The sequence below is a fragment of the Rhinoraja longicauda genome, chromosome 1 (genome assembly GCF_053455715.1).
Source record: "Rhinoraja longicauda isolate Sanriku21f chromosome 1, sRhiLon1.1, whole genome shotgun sequence".
Taxonomy (NCBI): domain Eukaryota; kingdom Metazoa; phylum Chordata; class Chondrichthyes; order Rajiformes; family Arhynchobatidae; genus Rhinoraja; species Rhinoraja longicauda.
This window is the reverse complement of record NC_135953.1, coordinates 93726637-93746721: the sequence shown is the minus strand read 5'-3', so window position 1 is coordinate 93746721 and position 20085 is coordinate 93726637. Positions and strand designations below refer to the sequence as shown.

Here is a 20085-nt window from a genome sequence, read left to right as displayed (position 1 = left end):
TGAGTTACCCCAGCACTTTGAGATTTTCTCAGGATTCCTGCACCTGCAGTTCGTTGTATCTCCTCCAGACATGCCTTCTCTAAGATGACAGCCACAATGCTTGAAAAGAGCTAAGCTGGTGTATGTCATGACCTATTTAGCAAGAGGTAATAAAAGAGGAGTTAGACTCCTTTCCTACAAATATTAAATGGCATGGAGCCTAATGTTCTAAGTGTTTGCTAGGAAGGTTTGAAGGTTTCCCGCAGTTTGCTTTTTTTGTGCATGGCATTACTGCATATAAATGGAGCTCAGCTTGCATCATGCTGAGCTTTTCAAGTCATTGAAGTGAATGGATGGATGAAAAATCGTATGCAGGTCATAAATTGATTGCTGCACCCAATTTCATGTTCTTCACTCTCATCACACAAAACTCCAAAACCATGAAAAGTGAGCCTCTATGTCAGAATGGCATTGGATTTTGTCAATATATTTGATCAATCCTTGTTGTCCTGTCAAACTATATTTCACCTGTTTGGCGTGAGTGTGGTAATATAGCAACACGTTTTACACAACTCTGTCATGGTACTGCAATTGGGGTAATTGTAAATCTCCAGATCAGACAGCCACAAGGTTTGAATTGCAAATTATAAACATTATGACTCATTTATAGAATTTTAAGTTTGGTCTGTGAGCAAAAAGCTGCAAATCGGTGGAACATAAACTAAGCTGCACCATCGGGATTAAATCATCTAATTAATGCAGAAGAGCAGTTCTGAGAAATCACTGGCATATAATTAGAAGCCCCAGATGGATTTTCTTTTCTTCTCTATTGGTTTTTAGAAATATGTTGTTTAAAAATGTTCATGTATAAATTTTAGTGTCACCTATGATTGGAATTTTCTATTGATTTGAAGCAAACGAGATTAGTTTCCTACATTTTATTGTTCATTTTAATACTGTCATGGTGCCCATTATTCCAATTATGTTACAATAGAATCCAACATTTAAATATTTGTGAAATATTCTATGAATAAATTAATAGCAGCAATAAGTATAATAATCTATCAGGACAAATCACATTAACTGGGAACAATAGTTGAATGGAACCACCTACATTAGCTATACAAACTGATGCAAATCTGGGATGTGGGCACATGTTATGTGATTCCAAGATTTATTGACAAATTCAGGGAATCAAATCTGTCCCTATGTTCTGTTGCTGCACTCCAAATGGTGATCAATGGTAAGGCTTAGTCTTTTGTTCATGCAAGATCCGAAGCACCTTTGACATTTAGTATGCCGTCATTTCCAAGGCAAAACCAAGTGACAGCTTAAGCAGCCGTGAGGCAACATTCCCAGATGTGTTCAATGTGATCTACACATGCTTCAAAAGGGAGAACATTGGTGCACCTTTTCAGGCCCCCAAAGATGAGATTGTATTCTCTGTCACCGAGACTGATGTCAGAATATCTTTCATGAGTGACCATCTACTATTCCCTCGTTCACTCATCCCTTCACACCCAAACCACCCCCTCCACAGGTATTTTCCCCTTTAACGGCAGGAGATGCAACACTTGTCCTTATACCTCCTCCCTCGACTCCATCCAGGCACCCCAACAGTACTTTCAGGTGAGGCAGAGGTTCACTTGCACCTCCTCCAACCTCATCTTCTGTATCCATTGTCTCGGTATGGACTCCTGTATATCGGCGAGACCAAGCTCAATCCGCCTTAGCCTATGCGACCTCCAGGTTAAAACATTTTAACTCCCCTTCCCAATCCCATACTGACCTTCCTGTCCTGGGCCTCCTCTACTATCAGAGTGAGGCCACATGCAAATTGGAGGAACAGCACTTCATATTTCGCTTGGGCAGCTTACAACCCAGCAGTAGGACTCTTGATTTCTCTAATCTCAAGTAACCTTTGCATTCCCTCTCTCTCTGTCTCTCCCCCACCCTTGTCATCTTGCTACTTTCACTGTTCATATCCCTTCATTATCACCTCTTCCACAGCCAACAATGGACCATTGTGGGCCCCATCTTTCCTTGGTCACTGGTGCAGGCTCTGATTTGTTCTGCACCTTTTCATACCTTCAGTTTCCCTCTCCCTTGACTCTTAGTCTGAAGAAGGGTCTCGAACCAAAATGTCACCTAGTTAGTTTCTTCAGAGATGCTGCCTGACCCGTTGAGTTACTCCAGCATTTTGTGTCTACCTTTGGTCGAAACCAGCATCTGCAGTTCCTTCCTACACCACTAATAAAGGCCTCATGCTGGTGCAGCAGTAGAGTTGCTGCCTTACAGAGCTTGCAGCACGAGAGACCCGGGTTCGGCCCCGACTACGGGTGCTGTCTGTACGGACTTTGTACGGTCTCCCCGAGACTCTGTGGGTTTTCTCCGACATCTTTGGTTTCCTCCTACACTCCAAAGATGTACAGGTTTGTAGGTTAATCGGCTTGGGTTTGTATATTTGGTATATGTGTAAATTATCCCTAGGACGTGTCGGCTTCTGTTAATGTGTGGGGATCGCTGGTTGCAGGGCCTGTTTCTGCGCTGTATCACTAAACTAAATAAACTAAACTAAACTAATAATGCCGGCAATGCATAGTAACCACTCCTCAAAAATCAAAGTAAACCAGCCCTAAAGAATAATCGGAACCAAGGAGGGGCAAAGAGACATAAAAATAGGGACCAGGTACAAGTAGATTCTTTATTTTATAAAGAAATCTTCCATAAAGAGATTATCATTTTATTACAGAATATACTATACTTATTCTACGTTATTTGTAAGTAATATCAAATAGAAACTTTACATAAACTTGCAATTTATAGAAAGTTTCTATTTAAAGAGGGATGAGTTGCAAGAGGAACACATTGCAGCTGGACCGGATGAGGGACAACATCCCTGCATGGAGGTTCGCAAAGGTTCGGAGGGTTTAAACAGGAGTGGCAAGCTGGAAGGAACCAAAGTAGAGGCTCAACAAATGGAAGAACTGATGGGAAAGTAGATATTAAGTCTCAAATGAATGACAGGCAGCGGGAGGTTAAGGAATATGGTAAAAATTATGTGCTATTATGTGTTTATTTCAACACAAAGAGTATCCCAGGTAAACAAGATGAACTTAGAGTCTGGATCTATGATGTTTGGAACTATGATGTTGTGGCCACTATGCTTGGAGCTGTGATGTTGCAGCCAAATGTGGTTGTGAGAGAAACTGGATTGGCAACTCAACCTTCTGAGGTTTCGATGCTTCAGATGTAGAAACATAGAAAATGGTACGGTGGCGCAGCGGTAGAGTTGCTGCCTTACAGCGAATGCAGCATCGGAGACTCAGGTTCGATCCTGACTACGGGTGCTGTCTGTTTCCTCCCACACTCCAAAGACGTACAGGTATGTAGGTTAATTGACTGGGTAATGTGTAAAAATTGTCCCTAGTGTGTGTAGGATAGTGTTAATGTGCGGGGATCGCTGGGCGGCTCGGACTCGGTGGGCCGAAGGGCCTGTTTCCGCGCTGTATCTCTAAATCTAAAAAATCTAAAATCTAAAATAGGTGCAGGTGGAGGCCATTCGGCCCTTCAAGTCATTCATGGCTGATCATCCCCAATCAATAACCCGCCCCTGCCTTCTCCCCATATCCTTTGATTCCACTAGCCCCTAGAGCTCTATCTAACTCTCTCTTTAATCCATCCAGTGATTTGGCTTCCACTGCCCTCTGTGGCAGAGAATTTCATGTGATAGAGAGTCAGGTAAAAGGAGTTGAGGAATTGCTCTACTAATCAGGGAGAATGTCACGACGGCACTCAGAGAGGACTGTCTGTGTCATTCAACTGGGTGTTTCAAGAAAGGGGGTATTTAATAATCTCTTACAAAATAATAAATTAGCAGCAGAACACTAGCTTCTTGAGAATGGCATGAACTGAGGAAAGTGTGGTCAAATTTAATTCTGATGATGTGACTTCAATCGGTGATGTGTCATTTGCTCTGTGGCATTAGCAATGGGTGTGATCAGAGTACAATTGTACTCAAATCATGATTGCAGGATACATTTACACAAAAATGTGGCATTGATAGCGTTAGTCATCTAATAACAACAGCAATGGACCAAACTGACTCAGAAAATTCACTGTAATGCCACACTCAATGTTCTTTCTTACAATTAAGTTCAATGGCAGATTCCACAAGGGACGTGAAATAAAATTAACAGCACATTATTATGCAGCAGTAGTTTCTAAACTTTGTGGAAACTGCAGTCCAGCTGACGTTTCCACATAATTATAGGTAAAGGTGATCTTTTTGTCTCTCTCGACAGAGCCTGAAGATGTGGGTTGTAAGCCAGTGATTCTTCAATGTAAAACCTATAATTTGTGTTTATAGATATATCCTGCAGTGCCAGATGTGTTTCTAGAAGGCTTGATTTCCTGTGTTATTTTCTAATTGTTCATTAACATACACTATAATGGTCAGTGCCACATCTGAACTTTGTTCTTCTATTTCTTTTGTTTTCAAATATGCAATAGGACAAGCAATTTATCTTCTATTATAATGAAGTCCATTGAACTTCCATTGTATGTGCCACTGGGTGCCCTTAATCCAACCTTTTCTACAATTGCAACCTGTAACTCTTTAGCTCTATTCTCCCCCAGTCTCTGGCATTTTAACACCTTACCTTCATACTCTTAAAATACTATTTCCAGATTCTCCTAATCTTGATGTTGGCTTGCATCTTGAGTCTTCACCGGAGATACTCAGTGAAATATTATCAAAAACAAATGCTGGATAACATGGAGGAGGTTACAATTCTGGTCAATATAAAGATCCAAGATTATTCCAGATATTGTTATTTCTGTTGGTTGTTCCATACCATATGCCATAAAGATTATTGTAGCATTTCAACCAAAGTGGATAAGTCTAATGTGTCAAGCTGCCTAAAATTGGGCACCTGCAGACTTTGTGAATGAATTGTAAAGGTTTTTAAGTTATATTTGCTACAGTTGAATGCAATTTGCATAGTAATTCCAATTTTGAGACTCTGGTTGCCTTGGTCCTCATACATACAAAGTGGTAGGTTGACTCCACTGATAACAAAAATGGCTTTGCACATGTTTCTTTTATGTAAACACATGCGAATGGAGAAGGCAATGCTTTCTAATGGCATCAATTTATGGGACTCAAGCTGTGTGGAGCTAGCTTTCATGAAAGCTCATTTGACGCATTATCCCATTTCATTTCAATTTGATAATTTAGTCGGCACTTTTCTTGAGGCACATTAACAATTTAGCAGGCTGTTTTGACATAGCATAAATAGAATCTGATGTTGAAGATAACTGGCCAATTATATGTTTATGATATGGCTGGCAGCAATATGAAAATAACAGTTACTGTAATTTGTTTTCTGTTTTTGGCTTCATTTCATTATATATGTTTTAAATCTATGGTCAGTCTCAATGAGATAACAATCATAATGTGGAAACGAGGATCTGCATATGTTGGTTCACTAAAAAAAGAACGCAAAGTACTGTGGTAAGCTCTCAGTGAGTTAGACAGCATTTGAGTTTGAAAGTTCTTGACTGAAACATCATCTATCCGTGTTGTCCAGTGATGCTTTCTGACCTATTGAGTTACTCCCACACTTTGTGTTTTAATAATACTGCAAACTTGTATTATTGAAGGTTATGTTCTGACAACTGCAGAATAAACAAAGTTCATCTTATTTATATTACCCTAATAATGAAATTGATCATCATTGATCAGTGTCAAACAGGAAAAGTCTACCAGGAACACCTGGAAAATTGTTCATTGCCTCACCATGTGTCAAATGCCACCTGTAGCTATGTAAGCAAAAGTAGGGACTCATATTTTGATACTTCTCATTTTCTTACAACATAGAAGAAAACCATTCTATCTGTAGTTTGGAATGACTCTCACAAGGCTCCTATTAGTCTATTTTCCTAAAATATATTCTCTCTAATATGCCCTTCATTTCCCCCTGATTCTTCTGACATCCATCTACATCAGTCAAGTCTCACCAATGTGTTTTAGGTATGTGAGAGGGAACCAGACACCTGACAGAAACTCACACTCCCAGGGAAAACATACAAGCTCTGTACAGACAAAATCAGATTGAACCTGGAATTGTCAGGCATCAGCACCACGTGCTGTGCCACTGTGCAGCATATGTTAATATTGATTGCCTATCCCCTGTTCTAGGACCTTGCTAGGAAGTTGGGTTAGCCTGTACTGGCCAGGTGATCATGTTCCCTACCAGGGTAATCTTTGACCATTTTAGATTGCTCCTGTACCTCCTCCAATGGTGCATGCATAAATTGCACAGTTATAGCAATTATCTGAATGGTGTCAAGTTAGGAGGAGGGGGAGTTCAACGAGATCTGGGTGTCCTAGTGCATCAGTCAATGAAAGGAAGCATGCAGGTACAGCAGGCAGTGAAGAAAGCCAATGGAATGTTGGCCTTCGTAACAAGAGGAGTTGAGTATAGGAGCAAAGATGTCCTTCTACAGTTGTACCGGGCCCTGGTGAGACCGCACCTGGAGTACTGTGTGCAGTTTTGGTCTCCAAATTTGAGGAAGGATATTCTTGCTATGGAGGGCGTGCAGCGTAGGTTCACTAGGTTAATTCCCGGAATGGCGGGACTGTCGTATGTTGAAAGGCTGGAGCGATTGGGCTTGTATACACTGGAATTTAGAAGGATGAGGGGGGATCTTATTGAAACATATAAGATAATTAGGGGATTGGACACATTAGAGGCAGGAAACATGTTCCCAATGTTGGGGGAGTCCAGAACAAGGGGCCACAGTTTAAGAATAAGGGGTAGGCCATTTAGAACGGAGATGAGGAAGAACTTTTTCAGTCAGAGAGTGGTGAAGGTGTGGAATTCTCTGCCTCAGAAGGCAGTGGAGGCCAGTTCGTTGGATGCTTTCAAGAGAGAGCTGGATAGAGCTCTTAAGGATAGCGGAGGGAGGGGGTATGGGGAGAAGGCAGGAACGGGGTACTGATTGAGAGTGATCAGCCATGATCGCATTGAATGGCGGTGCTGGCTCGAAGGGCTGAATGGCCTACTCCTGCACCTATTGTCTATTGTCTATTGTCTATAAAGCACAATGCAGTTTAATGTTTCTATAATTGACTATATCTGTTCAAATTAAACTAAAGAATATAAAATCCGTATTTTTCAAATAAATGTAAATATATGCACTTTGGTGGTGCAGTGAATCAGCTTGAGATATTTGTACAAATTTTCCCAGAAGCCAAATTTATTTCTGCATCACATGCAATGAGCAAAACCAACCATATTTAGAGGGCCATCTTTCAGATAAAATGTTAAACTGAGATGGGTTTTTCCCTCTCAGACCCCAAATTCTTATTCAATGCAAGGTAGTGTTCTTGATGCCTTGGTCAATATTCATTCATAAATAACTATATAATTGATTTGAGCAGAAGTTGGCCTATTAAAGTCAGTGGGCAGAATTTTGGAAAGGGAATGCAATGCACGTTTTCAGTTATGTTGCATGTTCAGCAAAAACAACCGAGGCAAACTTCTGCAAATTATTCAACTGCCATTTATTCTTGGGTTGAAAATAGCAGCTCAATTTCCTATTATAGTGGCTATACTTCAAAAGTTTTTAACTAAGTATAAAGTCCTTTGAGACAAGGTAGTGGAAGGTTTGGACGTGCCTGTTTTGAGAAATTGTACATGTGAAAAGTTCAAAATTCAACAGATTGGTAGCTTGCACACTAATGGTACAAACAACATTCCCCTGCAGGCTTTAAAGGGATACATTCTTTGAAAGGGGTAATTAGGCTAATGCTTAGCTTTGGAGTATAATAACAAGGTTACCTGCAAAATAATGTCTGTTCATTCTCAGGCAGAACAGCTAACACCCATGTGTATGTGGATGAATCACAAAACAGTAGAAACTCATACTGCCATGGGAGACCAGTTGGCCCATCATGTGTAGATGTTGCTTGACCTGCTGTGTTCCAACAAAATTCCGTGTTTTATTTGCAGATTTCAGCATCTGTAGTCTCACGTATCTTCAGCAAAACAAAGAGCTCTGTGGGAAATCCTACTTCCCAGCTTATGGCCCACGGCCTAGGAGGTTTTGCCACAAGTTTTTTCTGATTAAAGGCATGTGATGGATGGAGTGGTGCAGTGGTCGGTGCTGGGCTCACTGTTGTTTCTTATCTACATTAACAACTTGGATGACGTACATTTGCAGATTATACTAAAATAATTGGTATAATGGACAGTGCGGAAGAATATCTAAGTTTATGGCAGGATCGAGAGCAGTTGGGAACATGGACCAAGGAATGGCAAATGCAATTTAACTCTGACAAATGTGAGGTATTACACTTTGTCAGACCAGGAGAGGACCCGTACAGCAAATGGTAGAGCCCTAGAGAGAGATGTAGAGCAGAGAGATCTGGGATACATGTAATAGGTACTTGGTTCACTGAAAGTGGCGAATCGGGTAGACATTGTGGTGAAGAAGGCATTTAGCATGTTTCTCCTCACTGAGAAGGCTATTTGGTGCAAAAATTGGAACATCATAATGCAGATATACAAGTCGTTGGTGAGATCACACTTGGAGTACTGTGTACAGTTCTAGTCGCCCAACTATAAGAAGATTGGAAAGGAAGGAGAAAAGATTCACAAGGATGTTACCTACTCTTGCATGCTAAAGTTATGGGGAGAGGCTGGATAGGCTAGGATTTCCTTTTCTTTGGAGTGTAGGAAGCTGAGCGGTGATCTTATTGAGGCAACCTTCTTACACAGAGGATAGTCAGTATCTGGAATGACCTCCCAGAGGAATCTATAGAAGCGGGTTCAATTACGCCTCAAATACATTTTGACAGATAAATAGTGCGGTGGGCCAAATGTAGGCATATAGGGCTAACCCAACATGCCAACTAGGTCAGCATTGATAAGGTGGACTGAAGGACTAATTTCTATGCTGTATAGCTCGATGACTCAATTAAAAATAGGAAATGCAGTAAACATGCAGCATGCCAGTTAAAATTGCGACTCGAAGATTCTTCTTCAGAAGTGTGGAACCAGAGAAAAAAAATTGTACAAGGTTGCAAGAAGGGGTGCATAGAACAAATACATGTGATAGGATAATGACAGGGTTGCATTGGGATAAATTGCAGTTATGATGATCTGATCAATGGATTTAAGAGGGGCAGTTAGGAAGGCAAAACAAAAACAAAGAACTGTAAAGGTTGTGAAGTGCAGAGCCACTGGAATTCTCAGCAGGTCAGGCCTATTATGATACGGACTCAGAAAGTAATATTGAGTCTGGAAGGCTGCCGAATGGAAGATGAGATGTGGTGGTTTTTCATGCTTACATTCGGCTTTATTAGAACATCACAGGAGGCCATAGATGAACAGATAAGAATGGGAGGGATTGGAGAGACACAAAGACAGATAACAGGAAGTTCAGGTTTTCTTCAGAAAGAAACACAATCGCTCCACAAAGTAGTCTCTCTCATTCTGTGTTTGTTTTGCCTGATGTGGAGAAGACATCATTTTGAGCTATGAATGAAGTACATTGGATTGGAGGAACTGCAATCGAATCAATGCATCACTTTACCTCCTTTGATGGTCGTAAGGATGGAGAAGAAAGGACAATATTGCATCACCTATGGTTGCATGGGAAAGCCATTGTGAAAAGTAGTTGGTTGAGATGGAAGAGAGGACCAGTGAGTTGGGAAGGGAGTGGTCCCTCCACGATGCTGAAAAGGAAAAGGTGGGAGAGATGTACCTAAATTCTCTGTACACTTCCATGGAACAATATGAATGCAACTATTAAAGCGTTCTGAATGTAAGCACAAAAGAGGAAAACAAATACACCAATCACCTCAGCATCTCATTTATATGCATTTTGTCAAAAGTAGGCAGATGATTTTTCCAAACGTGAGAAATGCCATGAAATTGACATTGCAACGTCATTGTTCCATCTTGCGCTGCTAACCACCTACTTATTGCGGTACACGTGACAATAAGCTAAATCTAAAATTGATAAGGAAGGTTTTTATTCAGAAAGAAACACAATCGCTCCACAAAGTAGGCACTCCCATTATGTGTATGTTTGCCTGATGTGGAGGAGACATCATTTTGAGCACTGAATGCAGTGCATTGGATTGGATTGTTTACGCTTAGATGGCCATAAGGAAGGAGAGGAAAGCTGAAACTGAAAATAGGTGGTAATCAGTTGAAAATCTAGACGTTTCGAGTGCAGCAGGTATACAGTTTACGTCAATCTAATAAAATTGTCTTTGCTTTCACCTTTTATCTATATACTCTCTACAAATCCAAATCAGACTGAGCCCATCAATCAACTGAAATGTCATCTTGTTATTTAAGATTCCCCATCCAGGCCAAGCTATAGATATATATATTTTTTTGTTTTGTTTCTGGAGCTTGTTATTTTAATGAGTACTTCAAAAATGAAATATGAAGATTGTAATGTCATGCGGCCTTCATTAGACTGAACTAAAAATATAAACTGCAGTTCATTGCTCTTTTATCCATTGGTGAGAGCGTAAATTGAATGTGACAGTCACTTTTAATATTATGTTCAAAAATATCATATTAAAAGGCCATATCCTCCAGCAATTATGTTCCAATTTGTCTTTTTAGGCATTACTTGAAACGCAAAATCTATTGCGAACCCAGATTCCCAACTTTACCTTCAACCTTGGATATTCTGGAAAATTCTACCATACAGGTGAGAATGTACAAGAAATAGCAGTTCGGTTTGGAATGTTTTTGCAACTTTACAATGTACTGGTGCCCAAGAATTCAAATAGGACTTTCTCCAGGAAAAAAACCCTTGGTAGGCTCAAAATATGGGCTAAACGGTCAAATGTCTAATAGATCAAACAGACACTGGAATGGTCATTGGAACATGGTCAGAGATTTAGGAAAAGTGACTAAAAATTGTTGTAAATGGGAAATGAAAGATAAATTCTGAAAGATGATTTGAGGTGTTAACTAGGAATGTGGGATGGTTTTACAGAATTTATACCCCAGATAAATGCCTTTCAACTGAGCTGCTCATAGATCTTCATTTCATTACCATCAACATGTCTTTCTGTTCCTTTTTCCCACATATATTTATCCAACTTCTTAAATGCTTTTTTTTTTTGCTGCTCCCTAGAAATGTTTCCCAGGGCAACATGTTCAGAACATTTTACGGGAAAATATTTTTTTCCAGAATTATTGATTGGATTTGTTTTGATTCTCCTTGGTCCTTGTTTCATCATTAAATAGAAGCTCCTTTGCTGTGTGTATCGCAAAGGAACACTTAAACGTTTTTCAAGGCTCACTGGGGGAATCATATCATATCATATATCATATCATATATATATACAGCCGGAAACAGGCCTTTTCGGCCCACCAAGTCCGTGCCGCCCAGCGATCCCCGCACATTAACACTATCCTACACCCACTAGGGACAATTTTTACATTTACCCAGCCAATTTACCTACATACCTGTACGTCTTTGGAGTGTGGGAGGAAACCGAAGATCTCGGAGAAAACCCACGCAGGTCCCGGGGAGAACGTACAAACTCCTTACAGTGCAGCACCCGTAGTCAGGATCGAACCTGAGTCTCCGGCGCTGCATTCGCTGTAAAGCAGCAACTCTACCGCTGCGCTACCGTGCCGCCCATGTTGAGAGAGGAGCAGATAGGGACAGGAAAGGGGACAGGTGGAGGAAAAGACTGAAACATGTGGACAAGTTCTTTGCAGCATTGGGGTTAGCGATGAGAAGGGAGGCTACATGAGGATAAAAGGGAGGTTGGTATCATTTGGTAGAAGAATGGGATGTAAAATGGTTGTCCAAATGGTTGAAATGCTCATTAAAGAAGAAGGGGATTGCAATGAAGGAGAAGGTACAGTACTGAAGAACAAGCGAGAGGCTGGCAACTACATCACATTAACATTCTGTGAACGGAGCAGGAAGAATCTACTGAACCAAATAACGTGCAAATAGTGCCAACAAAAACTTAATGAGAAAGGGAATTCAGTTCATAAGGATTTTGGGTGGTATAGAGTCATCGAGTACAACATAGAAGCAGGCACTTTCAAGTCAAGTCAAGTTTATTTGTCACATACATATACAAGATGTGCAGTGAAATGAAAGCGGCAACACCTGCAGATTGTGCTAAAACTGCAAAACAGAATAGAAAAAAAATTTTAACACAAAAATTAATTAATACAGTAAATTAAATGAGTCCCTGGTGATATGAGAGTTAGCAGTCCTGATGGGAAGAAACTCTGTCTCATCCTCTCTGTTTTCACAGCGTGACAGCGGAGGCGTTTAGCTGACCATAGCAGCTGGAACAGTCCGTTGCTGGGGTGGTAGGGGTCCCCCATAATGTTGCTTGCTCTGGATCTGCACCTCCTGATGTATAGGTCCTGCAGGGGGGGCGAGTGTAGTTCCCATAGTGCGTTCGGCTCCGCAGAGCCATCCTGTCCTGCGCAGAGCTATTCCCAAACCAGATTGTGATGTTTCCGGACATGATGCTTTCAACAGCACTGAAGGATCCTCAGAGAGAGTCTGAATTTCCTCAACTGTCTGAGGTGGTAAAGGCGCTGCCTTGCCTTACTCACCAGTGCGGCAATGTGTGTTGTCCATGTCAGATCCTCTGTGATGTGGACTCCCAGGTATTTAAAGCTGCTCACCCTATCCACAGTAATCCCATTTATCTCCAGTGGCGTGTACGTCCTCGGATGTTGAGCCCTTCGAAAGTCTACAATCAGCTCCTTAGTTTTTGTGACATTCAAGAGGAGGCTGTTGTCCTGATACCAGAGTGCCAGATCAGCCACCTCCTCCCAGTAGGCCTTCTCATCGTTATCGGAGATCAGGCCCACCACCACAGTGTCGTCAGCAAACTTGGTGATGGAGTTGGAACTGAACCTGGCCACGCAGTCATGTGTGTACAGGGAGTACAGTAGGGGGCTAAGGACGCAACCCTGGGGGGATCCTGTGTTCAGGGTGAGGGGGTTAGATGTATGTCTCCCCATCTTAACCACTTGGGGCCTGGCGGTGAGAATGTTCAGGACCCAGGCACACAGGGGAGTGTTAAGCCCCAGTTTCAGCAGCTTCTCAGCCAGTCTGGTGGGGACTATTGTGTTGAAAGCTGAACTAAAATCAATGAACAGCATCCTCACACGGCCCCCCCCCCCTCTGGCTGTCAAGATGACAGCCTTTGGCCCACCTTGTCCATGTTGAACAAGTTGGCATACTGGTTGTCCCATACTGGGTGTCCCATACAAGTTGTCCCATTTGCCTGTATGTGGTCCATATGTCTCCAAACACTTCCAGTCCATATATCTGTTTAAACATCTTTAAAACATTGTAATTGTACCCACTTTTATCACTTTCTCTGACAATTCTTTTCAGGTACAGACTACCCTCTGAATCAAAATGTTGCCCCTGAGGTCCCTCTTAAATCCCTCCCCTCTCATCTTAAGCCTAAGTCCTCTAGGTTTAGAATCCTGTACCCGAACGTTCATTTTATCTATGCTTCTGCTGTTCTTCTACATCACAAAAATGTAACTCCTTAGCCTCCTACGCTCCAAAGATAATGTCCCAGTGTTTCCAACCACTCTCTACAACTCAAGATCAAAGGCCCAGGTAACATCTTGGCAAATCCTTTTTGCACCATTTTCAACTTGTTGACATCCTTGCTGCAGCTGCGTGACCAAATCTGCACAAGTTACTCCAAATGTGGTCTCACCGTAGATTTTTACAGCTGCATCATGATGTCCCAGCATTTGTTCTCAGTACCCTTCCCAATGAAGATAGGCATATTGAACACCTTCTTTATCGAACTGTCTACCTGACTCGCCACTTTTGGGGAACCATGCAACTGTCCTCCCAGATCTCTCTATTCTTCCATACTCACCATTTACTATGTAAGTTCTGTTCTGGTTTAACATCCCAAAGTGCAACACCTCACACTTGTCAATTAAATTCCATTTGCCATTCTTTGGCCCACCTTCCCAACTAATTGAGATATTGTTGTAAACTTTGAACTTTCCTCAGTGTCCACTAAACCACCCATTTTGGTGTCATCTGTAAATTTACTAATAATATTAACTACATTGTAAACCAAATTGTTAATGTATATAACGTATATAATGTATTCAGCACACATCCCTGTGGCACTCCTCTGGTCACGTACCTCTAATCAGGAAAACAACTCTTCAAACTACCCTTTGACCACTTCCTCCAAGCCAATTTTGAATGCAATTGCGTACGCAACTTGGATTCCAAGTGATCTAACCTCCCAGACTAATCTACCATATGAGACCTTGTCAAAGGCCTTGCTAAAGTCTAATAGACTACGTCCACTATCCTGCCCTCATCAATCCTCTTAGTGACCTCTTCAAAAAGTCTATCAGGTGCCCAAAGCCATGATGACCATCCCTGATCAGTCCATGATTGTCCAAATGCTGTTGGAACCTGTCCCCAAGAATCCCTGCAACAACTTATCCATTAGAGACATTGGGCTCACCAATCTGGAGTTCCCAGGCTTGTGTTGCTGCCCTTTTTAAGTAATGGTAAATGAGCCACCTTCCAGTCTCCCGGACATTCACCTGCAACTAAAGATGGTACAAATATCTCTGCTAGAGGCTTCACAATTTTTTCCCTAGTTTTCCGCATAGTCCGAGGATGTACATATCATGCCCTGGGGATTTATCCGCCTTAATGTGGTTTAAAATCGTCAATACCTCTTTGGCAATTTGTATAAGAACGAAGGCATCACAACTCTTATGCCTTAATTCCATAAGATTCCATGATCTCAGTAAAATGGATGAGATATTCATTTAATATCTCCTCCATCTCTTGTGGTTCTACACAAAGATTGCACACTAATCCTATTCTTTCCTAACCCATCCTTTTATTTTTAACATACTTATAGAATCTCTTGCAAAACCTTGTCGAATGCCTTGCTGAAATCCATATATATGACATTACAGCTTTGCCCTCATCAATCGTTTTGGTCACGTCTTGAAAAAACTCAGTCAGATTTGTGAGACATGACCTCCCACATATAAAAGCCTGCTGACTATCCCTAATCAGCCCTTGTCCATTTAAACGCATGTATATCTTATCCCTTAGAATACTCTCTAGTAACTTTCCAACTACAGAAGTGAAGCTCCCCAGCCTGTAGTTCCCAGCATTTTCCCTGCAGCCCTTCTTGAGCAGAGGCACAACATGTGGCACCCTCCAGTCATCCGGCACTCACCTGTATTCATTGACGACTCGTGAATCTCAGCCAGGACTCCTTCAAATTTCTCTCTAGCTTTCCAAAAACTGACACAGGCATAAAGGACTGAATGGCCTTCTTCCATGATGTGTGTTACTGTATGTTTTGGCTCAGATCTCGACTTGCCGCATATATCACCCAAATACTTTCACTGTCCTGGCGTAAAGCAGTGGCTCCAGTTACCTTGAACATCTCAATCCAGTAGCAATCAGCCCTCAACCCAGGTCCTGGCACCAGAACTCCCTGATAGCCATTGGTAGGAGACAAGGCTGGGAGTGGAACCTAACCTCCTCTTAAAGTCTGTGAGCATTTGGTGGAGGTTGAATGTCTCCGACATTCAAAGGTATTTAAAATCAGACATTGTAATCGATTGCTTTACATAATTAGAATATAGAATTCCTTTTACAAAATAAATTAAATGTATTAAAATAGATTGGGACTCTATGAACAATTATAAGTTAAATAACTTGAAAAAAATTAAAAACTGTACTTTACAAGCATCTCATAACCTCCAGAACATGAATCCTCATGCAAATGGATTGGTTCCTGATTCGACACCAGACCTGGTTGGTGTAGGATCAATTTGATGCAGAGGTGGGTTCTCCTTCATTTGGCTCTCACTACATTCCAGACTAATAAAAAGGTTGTAAAACTTTGGAATATACGTACTTACCTGCAAGTAGCAGAGTGACAATATCACTTATGAGAGCTAACGCCCATTGCCTACTCAATGCAGTCTGATAGTTCTAAAGAATGCAATGTTTCATTTTATTGACCACAATCCTTCACACGGCATATTACTATTCCCATTTTAAGTTACTTTATTTACTGGTAATAGCCATTGCTGGTTGAAGCAGTTTCATGGGGATGAGTAATTACACCAGGAGCGGTGAACTACCTGAAGATCTAATCTCTTTTATGGAACTTAATTCTTCTCAGAATCCAGATAGGCCAATAAGTCAATGATGAAGTGAGATCTCGGAAAGTGTGCTGTATCTGTTGTGTTAGAAAGCTCAATATAACAGATCCATAAATTCAAGGACAGGTGAAGGCCTCCAATGTTGCTGAATTCTGACCCTGGTTCTGCTCATCTGCTGCTGAAGCCCTCATTAATAAATGTGTTACCTCCAGGCTTGACGATTCCATTACTCTCCTGGCCATCCCCTTACATCTTTGCATTTCATAAATGAGAATCCCAATCTCATTTGTCCTCACCTTTGCAGGTAATGTGCATTCATCACCCTGTGCATGCTGACTGACACAGGCCCATGATCAAGCAATGCCATCATTTTGCAAACCTCTTCCTTGCTAAATCCCTCCAAAGTCTTGCAAACACCACAGTTGTATCTTTGTAATTTCTTCCCACTTTATAACATTTATAATCTTCCAAGGTAACTGAATTGTTACAATTCTTCTGAGACATCCCCAGATGCAATTACTAAATCAATCATGGGAACTGCTGGGACTGTCTGAAGAGGGGTCCCATCACAAATCGTCACCTAACCATGGCCTCCGGCATTTTGTTTTTCAATCATGGGATCTTCACCTCAATTCCGAAAATCGCTGAAAATTCTCCATCTCAGTACCTTCCTTTCCTTCTATACAATATTCTTTAAAGCTTAGCTATGAACGAATTTGTATTTATAAATCCAAATCTGGCTTGGTATCAATATTTTGTTCCAAATCACTATTCGCGAGTGTCTTGGGTGTGTTCTTTGGGGGGAGGGGGGGGGGTAAATGGGGGAATGGGTGCATACATGGGTAAGGAAAGAGTGTGGAGAAAAATAATAAGATGGGGTGTTACCTAAAATTGGAGAATTCAATGGTCATTCTGTTAGGTTGTAAGCTACCTAAGCAGGATACGAGGTGCTGTTCCTCCAATTTGCAAATGGTTAGGTTGAATGACCTGTTTCTATTGCCGAAATGTAATTCCCTGTGCTGTCTGATTAATCTCACTTCTCTTACAGCCTCATCTTTCTTCAACACGAATACCTTACTTTATTTGCTTTTTGCAATTAATCACCTACATTGATTTATGTATTCATGTATTCTGACCAGTTTGTTCTACCAGTGCTTAATTTCCAAGTTGTACATGATGATTTTGTTCAAAGTGAAGTGCCTCTCACTTAGTGTTTACAAGACTGCTAGGAAGATGTATTGATGAAAAATAATGTTCCAGATTCTTTCTAACAAGTTGATTGGCTCCAACTGTGGCAGAGAAAGTGACCCTGAATAATATTTCCTTCTATTGCTTCATTCCAAGATTCACAGTAGTTCTGAATCAGTATTTTCACTCGACATTCTCCAGCGTCCCTTTATCCCAATGCCCAAAGAAATAAATAAAGAGGCAACGATATTTTCCCCAGATTCAGCAGAAGGGTATGGCTGTCAATGGCCATGATGTGACATTGCATGTTCCAATAGGAAAATCTCACATCTGTCAGTCATCGTTAGCTTTATGCCTTTAAATGTGACATTCTAGCAATTGAAATTATGATAAATTGTATCCATCATTAAATTTTTAGACTGTTTTCGTTCAGCTACATCTCAATAGCACGGTCGCAGATGAAAAGCCTTATTTGCTAATGGTTCACGGTGCCACTTTAATATGGCAGGGGAGTTATAAACTCCCCTCACCCATCGTTCCTAATTCCAAAAATGCTTAAGTCCAATTGTCAGGATCGGAGCTTCAATTCTGTTTCAAAACTGACACATGTACAATTTTCAGGGATGCTCGCGGAGGATGAAGGCGACGATCTGCTGCTAAAGTACGTGAATGAATTTTGGTGGTTCCCACACATGTGGAGTCACATGCAACCTCATCTCTTCCACAATGAATCGGTCTTGGCTGAGCAAATGATTCTCAACAAGGAGTTTGCATTAGTGAGTATCAACTGGTTTTAGATTATTATAAATAAACAAAATTTGAGAGAATTACCAAGTGTGACAAATAATATCCTTAAAGATGCTTTCGATCATTAGTAAGAACAATTAAGGTGATGACTTTAGACTTTACAGATGCAGCGTGGAAACAGGCCCACCTTCAGCCCACCAGGTCCGTGCTGACCAGCGATCACCCCGTATACTAACCTACACACACTGGGGATAATTTTACAACTTACCGAAGCCAATTAACCTACATCTTTGGACTGTGGTAGGAAATTAGAGCACCAGGAGAAAACCCACGCAGTCACAGGGAGAAAGAACAAACAAATCCGTACTGATAACACCTATTGTTCGGATCAAACCCAGGGGTCTAGCGCTGTAAGGCAGCAACTCTACTGCTGCGTCACTGTGCCGCCCCAAACTAAAGATGACAAAGAAATTATCTGCCCCTTTTTATAAATTTATATATGGGGTTGGATTTTGAACAAATGAAATTATAGTTTTGCACAAACCAAGCAGAAAATGTTTCACCAAATAGATATTTTTTATACATCTTCTAACATATGTGTATATATGGAAGCACAAATACATGTCCATGCGTAAATCCTTAGTAAAATAAAAAGCAACCATCATCCTGTGAGAAAAGAGACATGAGATTTAAATAATGTCTCTTTTTTTTATTGAATGAATGAATGAATGAATGAATGAATGAATGAATGAATGAATGAATGAATGAATGAATGAATGAATACTTTATTGTCACATGTCAAGTCAAATCAAGTCAATTTTATTTGTATAGTACATTTAAAAACAACCCACGTTGACCAAAGTGCTGTACATCAGTTCAGGTACTAAGAAACGAACATACAATGGCACACAAACATAACAGCACATACATAAACAGTTCACAGCGCCCCCTCAGAGGGCCTCAAACGGTAGGGAGTAGAAATAGGTTTTGAGTCTGGACTTAGAGAGTCGATGGAGGGGGCAGTTCTGATGGGGAGAGGGATGCTGTTCCACAGTCTCGGAACTGCAACCGCAAAAGCGCGGTCACCCCTGAGCTTAAGCCTAGACCGCGGGAGTAGCCCCAAATCGGCCGACCTGAGGGACCTGGAGATAGAGTGGTGGGTTAGAAGATTTTTGATATGGGGGGGGGGGGGGGGCAAGCCCGTTTAGGGCTTTGTATGTGATACATCACAGTGAAATTCTTTGCTTGCCTACCCAAGGTATGGAAATAGTCGCCACATAAAGGGTGCTGACAAATTAACAAAGTATCTGTGTCAGGTCCCTCTTTGTTCTTCCCACCTTCCTCTCTGAACTCCCCTTCCCTCACAGTGCTCCCCCCATGCCGGGTCCCCCTCTGTTCCTTCCCTCGGCAGCGGCGTCCTCACTTCCACGTGTCCGTCCTCGTCCGTCGGTCGGCGCCCCATTGACCGCCGCGCCAACCTTTCCACTATCGCCGCCAGGTCCCCTCTGGACAGTTCTGTGGTGTCCACCCAGCACCCAGCCGCGGGCTCCGCCAACCCAGGCACCGTCGGCCGCGGGCTCCATGGACTCACGGGTCTCTGACACTGACCCGCGAGGGCCAGGCTCCGACCTGTAGGACTCTGACCCCTGAGACTCCGGCATGTGAGGCCCAGGCTCAAATGATTAGAATGTGCTGACGTTCACAATTCTACTGGGTGCAATGACCATGAGGGAAAATTAATTCACAAAACTGACACCAAATGTATACAGAACCCTCAGAGAGATACTGGGAAAATTATTAGGATTTCTAATCAGCTGTGGGAGAACATAATCAATGCAGTGGAAACAATGGGGTCACTTTACTTGTCCCTTCATTAGCCCCTTCATTTTCCAGGTTTGCTGGGCATCACTTCAAGACCACTAGAAAACCAGTAAAGAATTCATGCATGCTCCTTCCT

General features: G+C 41.7%; 1 protein-coding gene across 4 annotated transcripts in view; it reads left to right on the top strand.

Annotated features, from left to right (window-relative positions):
* Positions 1–20085, top strand: part of LOC144595246 (bifunctional heparan sulfate N-deacetylase/N-sulfotransferase 4-like) — a 717307-nt gene that overhangs the window by 587461 nt on the left and 109761 nt on the right. For all 4 annotated transcript variants that reach the window (XM_078402506.1, XM_078402496.1, XM_078402516.1 and 1 more), the window contains 2 exons: positions 10632–10719; positions 18003–18157. In XM_078402506.1, coding sequence (XP_078258632.1) covers positions 10632–10719; positions 18003–18157 — 243 coding nt within the window. The remainder of the gene's footprint in view (positions 1–10631; positions 10720–18002; positions 18158–20085) is intronic.